Genomic DNA, 11,313 nt, shown 5'->3' on the forward strand with positions numbered 1-11,313 from the left:
TAATAAAGATAGTGTAGTATTGGCATAGAAATTGACTGATGGAATAGAGAACCGAGAAGCACGTGGTATTGCAATTAAGTGGAGGAAGAGTGAATTTATCTAATCAGTGGTGCTGGGATAATTGATCCAAATGTAAAAACAACAGAAATGTGATCCCTTCTTCACACTACACAAAAATTCTTTAAATTTTAAGATTTAAAAATGGAAACTAAAACTTCTAAACTTCTAGAAGAAAATACAGAAAAGATTCTTTGTGCCTTCTAGGTGGAGAAGGATTTAGGCTACAGAAAGCATACAACATAAATTTAGTCCCAGTAAAATTAAAATACAAATGGAAGATAGTGTCATCAAAGTGAAAGGCTAAGCCATGGACTGTAAGAAAATTGTCCAGCACACAGAATCAACAAAAAGTGAGCTTCCAGAATTTTGAAACAGCTCCTTCAAACCAGTGAGAAACAACCAACCAACCCCTCACAGAAAAACAGGCAAAGAATACGAACAGATTCACAGAAGCAGAAATCCAAATGGCCACAAACTATTTGAAAAAACGCTCAGAGCCCCTCGGTGGCTCAGTCAGTTAAGCATCCGACCCTTGATTTTGGCTCGGGTCATGATCTTGTGGGTTCATAGGTTCAACTTTAAAAAAAAAAAAAAAGAAAACTTTTAACCTATTAGCAATATGGGGACTTCAGATTAAAACAGTAAGCTACCATTTCACACACATCAGAATGCAGGGATTAGAGAGTAGCAACCCTGGTTACCAGGATATGAAGACACACATTGCCTGTCTGCTTCTGGAAGGTATATAAACTCACACCAACACTTTGGAGACCAATTTAGCTGTTGCAGTTGAACATCTCATTACCTAGTTGTATACCTCTTCTAGTTAAATTTCTTAGATCAGTGCCTTTCCAACTTGGGTCCTTACCCACTGGGTCATGAATTTCAACCAGATGTTTTCTTTTTTAATGACGTAGAGTCTAATAGTATCATTAAAATGAGTGCATCTCCTGTACAAAGGCTAAATTGAACCTTTTGTTCAATGAACCTTTTGTTTTAGATACATAAACATGTGTAAATATGTGTGCATAACATCTCCATTATTTCTTGCTACTTTTGTCCTCAGGGTAGAGAAGGATTTAGGATATAAAGAGCATACACCATAAAGGAAAGGATTAAGGTCTTGGTTGGAAAATTATTGCCTGAAGTTTTTTTTCCACAAGTGCACAAGAAAATGTATATAAGAATGTTTATTTCAGCATTGTTTGTAATAGTGAAAAATTGGATAGCTCAGTGTCCCCCATAAAAGAATGGATAAATGAATTGTGGCATATGTAAATAGCAGAATAATACATAAAGAGTAAAAACTGTCAGAACTATAGGTATTAGTACCAAAAACCGTTTTCAGAAGGATGCATAGAATATGATGCCATTTATTTAGTAAACTGAGAACTTGCAAAACTTTCTTCTTGTTGCATAGAAATGAAAAACATCACATTCAGGATAATAGTTACATTAGGGTGATGGAAGAGGACATGGTCTGAAAAGGTACACAGGAGGCTTCAACTGAATTTGTGATATTTTATATAAAATCTTTAAAGCAAAATGTTAACATTTTATAGAGCTGAGTGTTGATCACAGTGGTATTTGTAATATTCTTTATGTAATTTTCTATACATTTGAAATGTTTTATAAAAAGTATTTAAGCAGGGTTAGGAAAGAAGATTGATAAGTGAAATCCAGAGACCCTTCAAAAAACCAATTTCATCATCACTACATATAATCATGGTTTAACTATATTTGAAGTCATATGACTGTTGCTTATCTTTTTTTCTGGAAAAAGTCTTAAACATTTGCTTTTCAAAGCTGTTTTCTTCAATAATAACAAACATATTGTGGACTTTTTATTAGGTTCAGACCTGAAGCTTCTGCCTTGTACCAGTAAGGCCATCATGCCGTACTGCCTGCATTTAATGTTAGCTTGTTTTAAGGTAAGCTGAAAGTTGATTGGCATTAAAGAAATTTAATTTGGAACATTGCTGTGATGATCTAGAGTGACTTGGTGTAGTGGGGAGATTACATGAGCTAGGAATTGACAAATACTAGTTGTGAACTGTACTAGGCACTAATGAGTAGGAGATGACCCCCATCCTTGAGCAGTTTACAAAGAATAGTGGGACAGTTATGCAAATATCCTTGCCCATAGTGATGTTCAGTAAATACTTTATGCATTAACGTATGTCAGAATGTATTGGCTAGAAGAAGAGAATACAAATGCCATTGGGTTCGTAGAGGGATGTAAGTTTATTATCCTAAAGATGTGGGGGGTAAAAGCATTCCAGGCATTAGGATGACCACCACCAGATGACCACTGGGCCAGTTTAAAGATCGTCAGAAGAACGCCAGGCCTGTGGCTGCAGGTGGAGCGGAGCCTCGGCCTGCATTTCACCAAGGCTTGTGAGCAGGAGAACAGCAGTATTGGGTCTCTGCTTTAGGGCCATAATTCCCAGACTTAACTCATGGTCAGAATCACCTGGGGAGACAGAAACCATTTGAAGTGTGATTTGAAGCCTCGCTGCTCATTTTTTTTTTTTTTTTTTTTGCTGCTCATTTAGAACAAAAAGTTCTTTTGCCGTTTCTCCAGTTCACACTCCTGCTTCCTTCTTTGTTGCTCAGTGCCTTTCTTCTCCCCAGTCCATGTTCTCCTCACACCCTCCTCTCCTACAAGGCTTCTTGCCCACCCTGGCCCACAACCGTCCCCTTAAAAGAAATCCCCAAATTCCTCTCTCTGATATACAGAACGACTCAACTTCTGTTGCCCTTTTCCCAAAGTCAAAGCTTCCAGCCCACCATGCACATCCAGCTCCCATCACAATGCTCACGGAGTGCGCTGCCAGAGACCTTGTTCACAGCACAGAGGGAACCGAGGTTTCTTTGGTTAGGACCCACCCCCATCAGAAGGCAGTTGTGATGTTTGCATAGCAAGCAGGTATTCTGTTTTGTTCTTGATATCACACATTTTCATTTTTTTTAATCTTTATTTTGAGAGAGAGACAGAGTGCAAGCAGGGGAGGGGCAGAGAGAGAAGGAGACACAGAATCCAAAGCAGGCTGCAGCCTCTGAGCTGTCAGCACAGAACCCAGCGCGGGGCTCAAACCCACAAACTACAAGATCATGACCTGAGCCAAAGTCAGACACTCTACCAACTGACCCACCCAGGTGCCCCATATAGCAGCATTTTTTAAGGAAGTGATATTTGATATATTTAAGATCACCCCATGATTTCCTTTTCCTTCTGTGTCTGCACAAATCCTTGTCTTGCAGCTGCGAGCTTTCACAGACAGCAGGGACGACATGGCACTGGGGCATGTGATCGTCTTGCTTCAGCAAGAGTGGCCACGGGGAGAGAATCTCTTCTTGAAAGCTGTCAATAAGATTTGCCAACAAGGAAATTTCCAATATGAGAATTTTTTCAATTATGTTACAAGTATCCTTTTTCTTATTTAAGCATAAGAAATTCTGACTTTTTTTTTTTATAGAATGAACACATGGTACAAGAAATCAACCATTCTAGGTAGAAATAATGGTTTTCTCTGGGGGAAAGAAAGACAGAATGGTGATTAAAAATGGGACTGTGGCAGTTGGTCTCATGAGAGTCATAAAAGGCTTCACAGAGGTGATGCAATGAATCAGGAATATTAGTAGCCCAAGTACATTTTCCACTTGCAGCGACTTCTGGGAAGATACCCAAGATACCTAAATTAATAGCCTTCAAGTTCCTGACAGGCCCAGATTGGCTGTGAGGCCATAGAATATAGCAGTTCATTGGCCTTCATCTACTGGCCGAGGGCCTCCTGGGGCCTCTCTTAGGGCCCTGACTGTCCCCCCGGGGTCAGCTGTTATAGCACCATGTCACAGCTGTTACAGCTGCCACTGAGTCCCCACCAAACATGCGTGTAGCCCAGCAGTTGTTTTTGACAATAGGGAGGAAGTGTTGTATTTCATACTCTTCCTAGGGAAAGACCACCTGTGGTGTGAGGAATGTGCTGTCTTTGTCCAAGTGCCTAGAGCAGGATTTCTTAACTATTTTCGGGGATACAACACCACTGCCACTTTCATTTCTTACTAAGAAAACAAAAGATTTTGCTGGGGTGCCTGGGTGGCTCAGTTAGTTAAGCGTCCCACTGTTGATTTCAGCCCAGGTCTTCATCTCAGGATTGTGAGTTCAAGCCCTACGTGGGGCTCCGTGCTGAGCGTGAAGCCTACTTAAAAAAAAAAACCAAAAACAGGTTTTGCTGTTATGACCATACAGAATGTCTTTATTAGCATCTGTATGAGAAATACATTTATCTTAATGAGGTGGTTTGGTTAGTATAAGAATCACTAATTTGGCAACAAGACAGACCCGGGTTCCAGTACTGACTCTAGTTAGCGGGCTGGCCATGGGCAAGTTACGCAGTCACTGCAAGCCTGTTCCACATCTCAGAGAGCAGGGCACCTTGTTTCTACATGTGGTTAACCTGAATCTGGCCTGCAGATATCGATATGCTGGAGGAATTCGCCTACTTAAGAACTCAAGAAGGTGGGAAAATCCATCTGGAATTACTACCCAATCAAGGAATGCTGATCAAGTAAGCATGCTGTCTTGCTCTTCTGTGCTAAGTGCTTACCTTTTGTGTGCTTGTAGGAAGTATTTATAAGTTCCTGTGTCTTTCAGAAATGTAATAGAAAGGAATCCAAACCTGGTCTCTGTTTTTGAGAGTAGAGTTGATTCTGGGTACCTTCTGAAACTTGGTGTTTCCTTAAGTACATTTCCAGTAAAACGTTGTTCAAATTGGGGTACCTCTGTCACTTTTGAAACCTTTTCACTAAACAGAAGTCTCATTCATGATTATCTTTTCCTTTCCAAAATTGACAGGGTAACCCTATAAATTTCTGGTTAGACATAGAATGTTTTTAATTAAGAAGAGTCATGTGTAATTAAAGTTGTATTGGATTAGGGAAAACTACAGACTTTATTTAGAAACTATACTTGGATTTCAGTGTTTATTTGAAGCCTTTCTAAGCAGTAATTGCTTACATAGCACAAGGGTCAGTAGCTGGGTCTAGTGCCCCCATGCAAAACACACCTGCCCCAAGAAATAATGGTGGGGTGCCTGGTCTCAGTCATGCCCTCCCACCCCTAGATAAAGTTAGTGACCATTTATGATTTTTAAATAGCTCATAAATCTTGCTTCTATCCTTCAATACTCATTGTAGTTTGGATAATATATCTTCTGTGCTGTAAATGCCACGTGTAGTTTTATTTTCATACTTCCTCCTTTGCGTCCTGCATACTCAGCATGGCTGTGAGTCATTGTCAGAGTCACTGCAAGAGACTGAGCCCTGAGTGAGAAGGGAGTGTTACTAAGGCTGAAAACATTTTACTTTTTCTTTCAATTGTGACATGAACAAGTTTTCAGTTATTGAGAGCAAAAATTCACATCTTGTTCTATATTTGTAGAGCCTTAGAGATGTTGAGAGGGAAGTATGAGATGCTCATTCTGGATATGTATCACCTCAGTAATTTGGGGCATAGCAAACATTACTCCTGTTGAGAAAAGGGTCTTGTGGAATCCATTCTAAAGAATGAGAGGAGATTAAATGGGGTTTTTGTCCTTCATCTTGTAAATATTATTAATAAATATTCTAAATATCTAAAATAACAACAAAATGCTCTTTTTTAAAAACACAAGACCTTTATACAGTAGGATGCTTAGGCGAGCCAGTCTGGACATGCTCCTCTTCCTCTCTCCATTCTCTTCTGCAAGACTACAACTAAGAATTATGGGGAAAATAATTGCATCATTAAAATACTCTTAACAGTGTTTGAGAATAAAGATGACTTTTTTGATATGGGAGCTTAGGTAACCCCTTTTGTGGGCTTAAAAGATTCCTAGGTTTTGAGGCTGGATATACAAAACATATCTATTATTAATAGCTTTTTAGTTAATTCACAGTAACACTCACCATCCAAATCACCGTAATCTGGAGACAGCCTTAGTAGCATCAACTCCATTTACTTAGGGTTATACTTACAGGTGATCTCTCACTTCAGATAATGCTTAACCATTTGTGGAGATGTGAGGGAACGGGCTGTTAAAAAATCAACAGTTGGATCTCAGATTTCATTATGCTGAACCTTTCTTCTGTAGGCAGTTTGTATGGTGCTGAACAGTGACCTGGTTACCTGCAGAAACCCCTAGGACAAGGAGCGAAAGCAGGGGCTTTTCAGCGCCCAGATGATCTCATTGTAAAGGGTTGTTTAGAGTAAGGTAGGGATGCGCAGCATGCGTGTCTAGGCTTTGAGAGATAATTCCGTGCTCCCCCACCTTGGTCACTATAAACTTCAATTTCTTCTAACTCCCTGTCGAAGACCATTAAGCCTCTTGGTAAGCCTGCTGTTCTATCATCATGGAAGCAGGAATAGGGATTGTTACTTAGCTGTATTTCTTGTAGGAATTTGCCCAGTCTTTGCTGGGTGAATCTCAAAGTTCATTTGAAACCTGCATTTCAAATTACCCATAAACTACATCAGGAGAAGCATGCTGTGAAAGCCAGAGAGCTCGTCTAAGGGGGCTAGGATTTGAATCTTGAGTAAAACTATCTATATTCCTTTTTCCCTTTGAGTTCCAAACAAATTCTCTGAAGCCATCGCAGATCTTTGGGGGGTGCCTCCAGCTGAGTAGCAGAGGTGTTGAGAGCAGTATACAGCCCTCCCCTTGGGCAAGGTTGTGAGTCCATCCTGGCCTGCTCAGATGCCAAGTGGGGACAGTACCGATGCTGAGGGCACCCGGGGCCTGACCAACAGAAGGAATAAGCTCTTTATTCATTACATAGACATTCTGTCGTTACACATTTTAAAATAGAGAACTATTTCTATGCTGATATTTGCAGTCTCTTAGTTGGCATTAGACTAGACGAAAATGGAAAAACAGTGTCCTGTGCTAAATCTTTGTTATGAAATTCTGCAAAGCCATGGGTCCCAGACTTTTTTTGCCCCCATCTATTCCTTTTCTCAATACTTTTTGAAATTCAGGCTCAACCTTTCTTTATCAAACACGTTGCCAGCCCCTCTAGGCCTCTTGGAAGTGCCTCTTCAGTTGGAGGCTTCAGTCCTGGCAACGATGGTTACCAGCAATCCCCAGGTTTATCAATGGGATTGGCGGGGGCCTGAGCAGAGTGGAGAGTGAAGGAGGCTGGATTTGAAATGTGTCTTCTCACGTGTTAGCCCCACTGCTGTTCAGTTGCATCCCGCCATCCTCTTCCTCGGTGGCTTTTACACCAGATGTTGAGTGGGCTGAGCTCGGGGCCCCGGAACAAGATGCTCTGGACATGCCCCAGCAGCAGGTGCAGGGAGAAGGCTGCTAGCTTCTCCCATCCTCCCCCAAGACACCACTGTTGCCAGGGGCCCTCTGGAAGTTCAAGGGTTTCTGCATAGTCTGTTCCAGTCTTGTGCATTTTCTCTGGCGTGTTGTTTTTGCAGTGCAGGGTGAGTCGGTGTGGGTGTTTGAATGCTGCTGTTTGCTGTTTTTTAAAGGCCTTCTAGCCCTCCCATGGGGTTACTGCAGCAGGAATTCTTACCTGTGCTTCAGCCCAGCATACAGACTGCTGACAGGTACCAAGTGGAAAACACCTGCTCATAGTGTGCGTTTTGTCCACATGTTGTACTGCCCATGGTTTTCAGCTCTCTGTGCCTCAGTGCTCTTTTTCATGCTTTATTTATTTTTTTAATTTGTTCTGCATTCCTTGGCAAACCATCTGGTTGTAATATTGTAACATTTCTTATTTTTTTCCATAAGTTGCCAGTGTTTTTGTGTTCAATTTAAAAATCATTATGGATCTGGAAAAAAATGGAAGTTATATTAAAAAACTGTGTTAAAGTGCACATTAGGTTAGGCACTAGACTGTGTTATCTCTTTTGATAAAACATAAGGCATTCATTCATAAATATGTAAGGATGCTGAAGCTTATTTTAAATAAATTTTTATTTGTGGATTTTTCATCTTAGTGACCAGTGTTGATGTTCTGGTCTAACTGGGCCTTAGCACACTATTTCCCTGCCACTGATACTGATTTTCAGACCTTCCCTTTCTAAATTGAAAATATTTGGAATGCTGCCTTTATTAGCTGATTTATCTGGCCCTTAAACTACAAAAGCTAACTAATTCTCATCTTCATCCAAACTTACCAGAGGAATAGAGACTCTGATAGAAATATAATTGAGTTGCACTGCTTTATATGTAGAAACAATGCCATTGAGCCATCAGCAGGATACACATTTTATTATATTTTTACTGGTGTTAAGGGAAGAATTTGCTTTGAGCTTTCAAAGCCTGTTAGTTTGCTGTCTGCAAATACCAATAACTTCCGGGTGGTCAGTGGGTTGGCTCCCATTTGGGGTTGCAGTCTGAGATGCAGAAAAGAGGATCTCAGGGCTGCTGAAATGGGTCCATGTCTATTCCCAGTGTGACTCATGGCCTCAGCCTCACTGACACTGTGCCCTTAATACTGAGTGAACCAGCCAACTTCACTGAAAATGTCCACAAAGGACCCTGTGTTTTCTCCATGGCACTGCTGCTGTTTTACTGTATAGTTCTTTAAAATGCCCATGGGCATTGTAGAGTGTCCTGTAATATCTTTGCTAGCCTGACAGAGCCTAGTTTTGTTTTTACTTCTGTTGCATTGTAACTTTTTGACTTCTGTTGTATTTTATTTTATATGATAATACAAGTTTTAAAAAATCAGGAACATTTTAGAGTGGTTTCAACAGTTTTATTTTGGCCAGTATATAAAAAGCTAAGTTAAAATCCCTGTTAGTGTGTCTGAGGGAAGTGAGGCAGTAGAGACACGGGGAATGGAGGTGCCTTCTATTGGTCTACACCTACTACATTACTCACCTGGTAGTTAAAACTCCTCTCCTCTTAACTGAACCCATTGAGTTTTGCTAGAGTTTTCTTTTCCTTTCTTCATTTTGGTGCCTTAAGTTTTCTGGGATTTTGTGGGATTTCCTTTGTGAGCTCCTTCTCTGCAGCACAACTTCCGGGCGTAGCTAGACACTTTGCGTGCGCTCCCACTGAGCCTCCACAAAGGTGCACGCCTCCTGAGCGCGTGGACCGCATCTGGTCCCCAGTAGGCTTTTGCAGGCCACTGGCTGTTCTTCGGCGGTTTTGCTTCTCTCTTCCCACCCCTGCCAGACTCTTGTCTTGGGACCTCCAGCTCTTCCCACTGCTTCTCACACAGACCGAGTCTGGGTGGGTTCAGCACTTAGCAGAGCTGTCCTGTTCTGGCGTCACCGGGAGAGAGACCCGCTTGGAACCACAGTGGCTGTGTACAAGCCCCTGGTCTCTCTGAGCCTTATCACAGCGCCCCAGGCCCGAGCTCAGTGTGGTGACTGGCTCATTCTGCTCTCCCTCCTCCCTGCTGCTGCCTCCGCACTCGGCTGGCCTGTCCGGACGGGAGCTGTGTGGCCACGTGGACTGGACCCAGGCGGCCCAGAGTAACAGAACTGTGCACAAGTCAGCACAGGGATGCGTTAGCATCAGACCTGCAAGAGTTCAGAAGCAAAGCGGGTGGCACTTTACTGGATGTTTGGGTGTTTAAAAGAGACTTTAATGGAATGGGGAAATGTCTGTCTAGTTTTAACTTTCTGAGAAGGAATGGGCAGGGGGGGGTTGTTTGGTTAGGGCTTTTCTTCCTTTTTTAAATGCTTTACTTATACATAGATTTCAGTCAGGTTTTACTCCTGCCCCAGAAACACTGACCAGTGATGCCGGCACTAACTGTGGTGTCCACCTGTTTCCCTGTCGCTGCCCTCAGGCACCACACGGTCACTCGGGGCATCACCAAGGGCGTGAAGGAGGACTTCCGCCTGGCCATGGAGCGTCAGGTGTCCCGCTGTGGCGAGAACTTGATGGTGGTGCTACACAGGTTCTGCATCAACGAGAAGATCTTGCTCCTTCAGACTCTGGCCTGACCAGAGCCCTTTCCACCAGAGGAAGGCAGCTCAGAGCCGTGTGTGAAGCGATAAAGCATTCATAAATGTTGCTGTTACAACTCTTAGAAAGAAGAAAACCATCTGAGTTCTGACTCCTTGTTGCTTAAAAGTAGTTCCCAAGAGCCTGAGAAGCTATTTCTATTTTTAAGTCATTTTTGTAAGTTTTGTAAAACAAAAGAACCTGTTTTGTAAATAAAAGTCATTCTAAATTTGGGGCTTTTAAAAATTTATTTCAGTTCTTGTGAGATTCTGAACAAGAGTGTACTTTACTTAAAGGGATAGTATTCATGACCTCAAGGTTTTCTTTTCCGTAGTTAGGCTTTGGTAGGTATTACATATCAAAATACTTTTCAGACCTTTTCATTCAGGAAGTTTTAATACCGAAAACTTTTGTGCCAAAATGAACCTGAGTAAACTTCCAGTGAAGGAGCAGCCAGTGGGGGGGTGAGGCACCTCCTCCCTTCACCTAGCCCCTGGCTCCCAGCCCTTTCCTGCCCTTCCCCAACCCCCCCCCACCCCCCACACTGGGACAGGCTAACTCTGTGCCTCAGGCACTCCCCTCACAGCTGTGAAGAAGTGTTACCTCTTGTGAAATCTGTGGATGAACAACTGTCCCAAGTGCTCGGCAGTGTTAGCTCTCAGGTTTATCTCCTTCTTTTGCTGTCCTGAAGTATGTCAGGTAAACATCAGACAAATATTGTTTCTAGGGGCTCAGAGTGAAAGGCTAAGAAGTTATTCAGTTATGTGCATTAAAAATTTTAGATACACAATTGACCTTTGATCGATGTAGGGGCTCCTAAGGGTGCTGGCATGCCCCCCACTCACTGCACAGTCGAAATCCACATACAACTTTTGACTCCTCCAAAACTTATCTAATAGCCTACTGTTGACTAGAAGCCTTACTGATAACATAAACCGTTAGCACGTATTTTGTATATTATATGTACTACATACTATATTCTTAAAGTATGCTAGAGGGGCGCCTGGGTGGCTCAGTCTGTTAAGCGTCTGACTCTTGATTTCAGCCCAGGTCATAATCTCATGGTTCGTGAGTTCAAGCCCTGCATCTGGGAGCCTGCTTGGGATTCTTTCTCTCCCTCTCTCTCTGCCCCTCCCCTGTTCACCCTTGCTTGCACGCGCTCTCTCTCGCTCTCTAAGATAAAAGAGGCTAAAGAAAATGTTATTAAGGAAATCATAAAAAAATACATTTACAGTACTGTGCTGTAAAAAGTCCATGTATAAATGGACCCGTGCTTTTCAAACCTTTGTTGTTCAAG

At 42.2% G+C, this 11,313-nt stretch overlaps 1 protein-coding gene across 5 annotated transcripts in view; it reads left to right on the forward strand.

Annotated features, from left to right (window-relative positions):
• Positions 1–10,249, forward strand: part of INTS10 (integrator complex subunit 10) — a 32,232-nt gene extending 21,983 nt beyond the window's left edge. For 4 of the 5 annotated variants that reach the window (XM_019828475.3, XM_019828476.2, XM_019828477.2 and 1 more), the window contains 5 exons: positions 1,912–1,991; positions 3,325–3,487; positions 4,538–4,631; positions 7,580–7,657; positions 9,859–10,249. In XM_019828475.3, the coding sequence (XP_019684034.1) occupies positions 1,912–1,991; positions 3,325–3,487; positions 4,538–4,631; positions 7,580–7,657; positions 9,859–10,015 (572 nt within the window). In that variant the 3' untranslated portion in view covers positions 10,016–10,249. The remainder of the gene's footprint in view (positions 1–1,911; positions 1,992–3,324; positions 3,488–4,537; positions 4,632–7,579; positions 7,658–9,858) is intronic. The other variant, XM_003984736.6, reaches the window with a different exon arrangement.
• The last annotated feature ends 1,064 nt before the right edge of the window (positions 10,250–11,313 follow it).

The sequence above is a fragment of the Felis catus genome, chromosome B1, assembly GCF_018350175.1.
Source record: "Felis catus isolate Fca126 chromosome B1, F.catus_Fca126_mat1.0, whole genome shotgun sequence".
In the NCBI taxonomy this organism is placed as follows: domain Eukaryota; kingdom Metazoa; phylum Chordata; class Mammalia; order Carnivora; family Felidae; genus Felis; species Felis catus.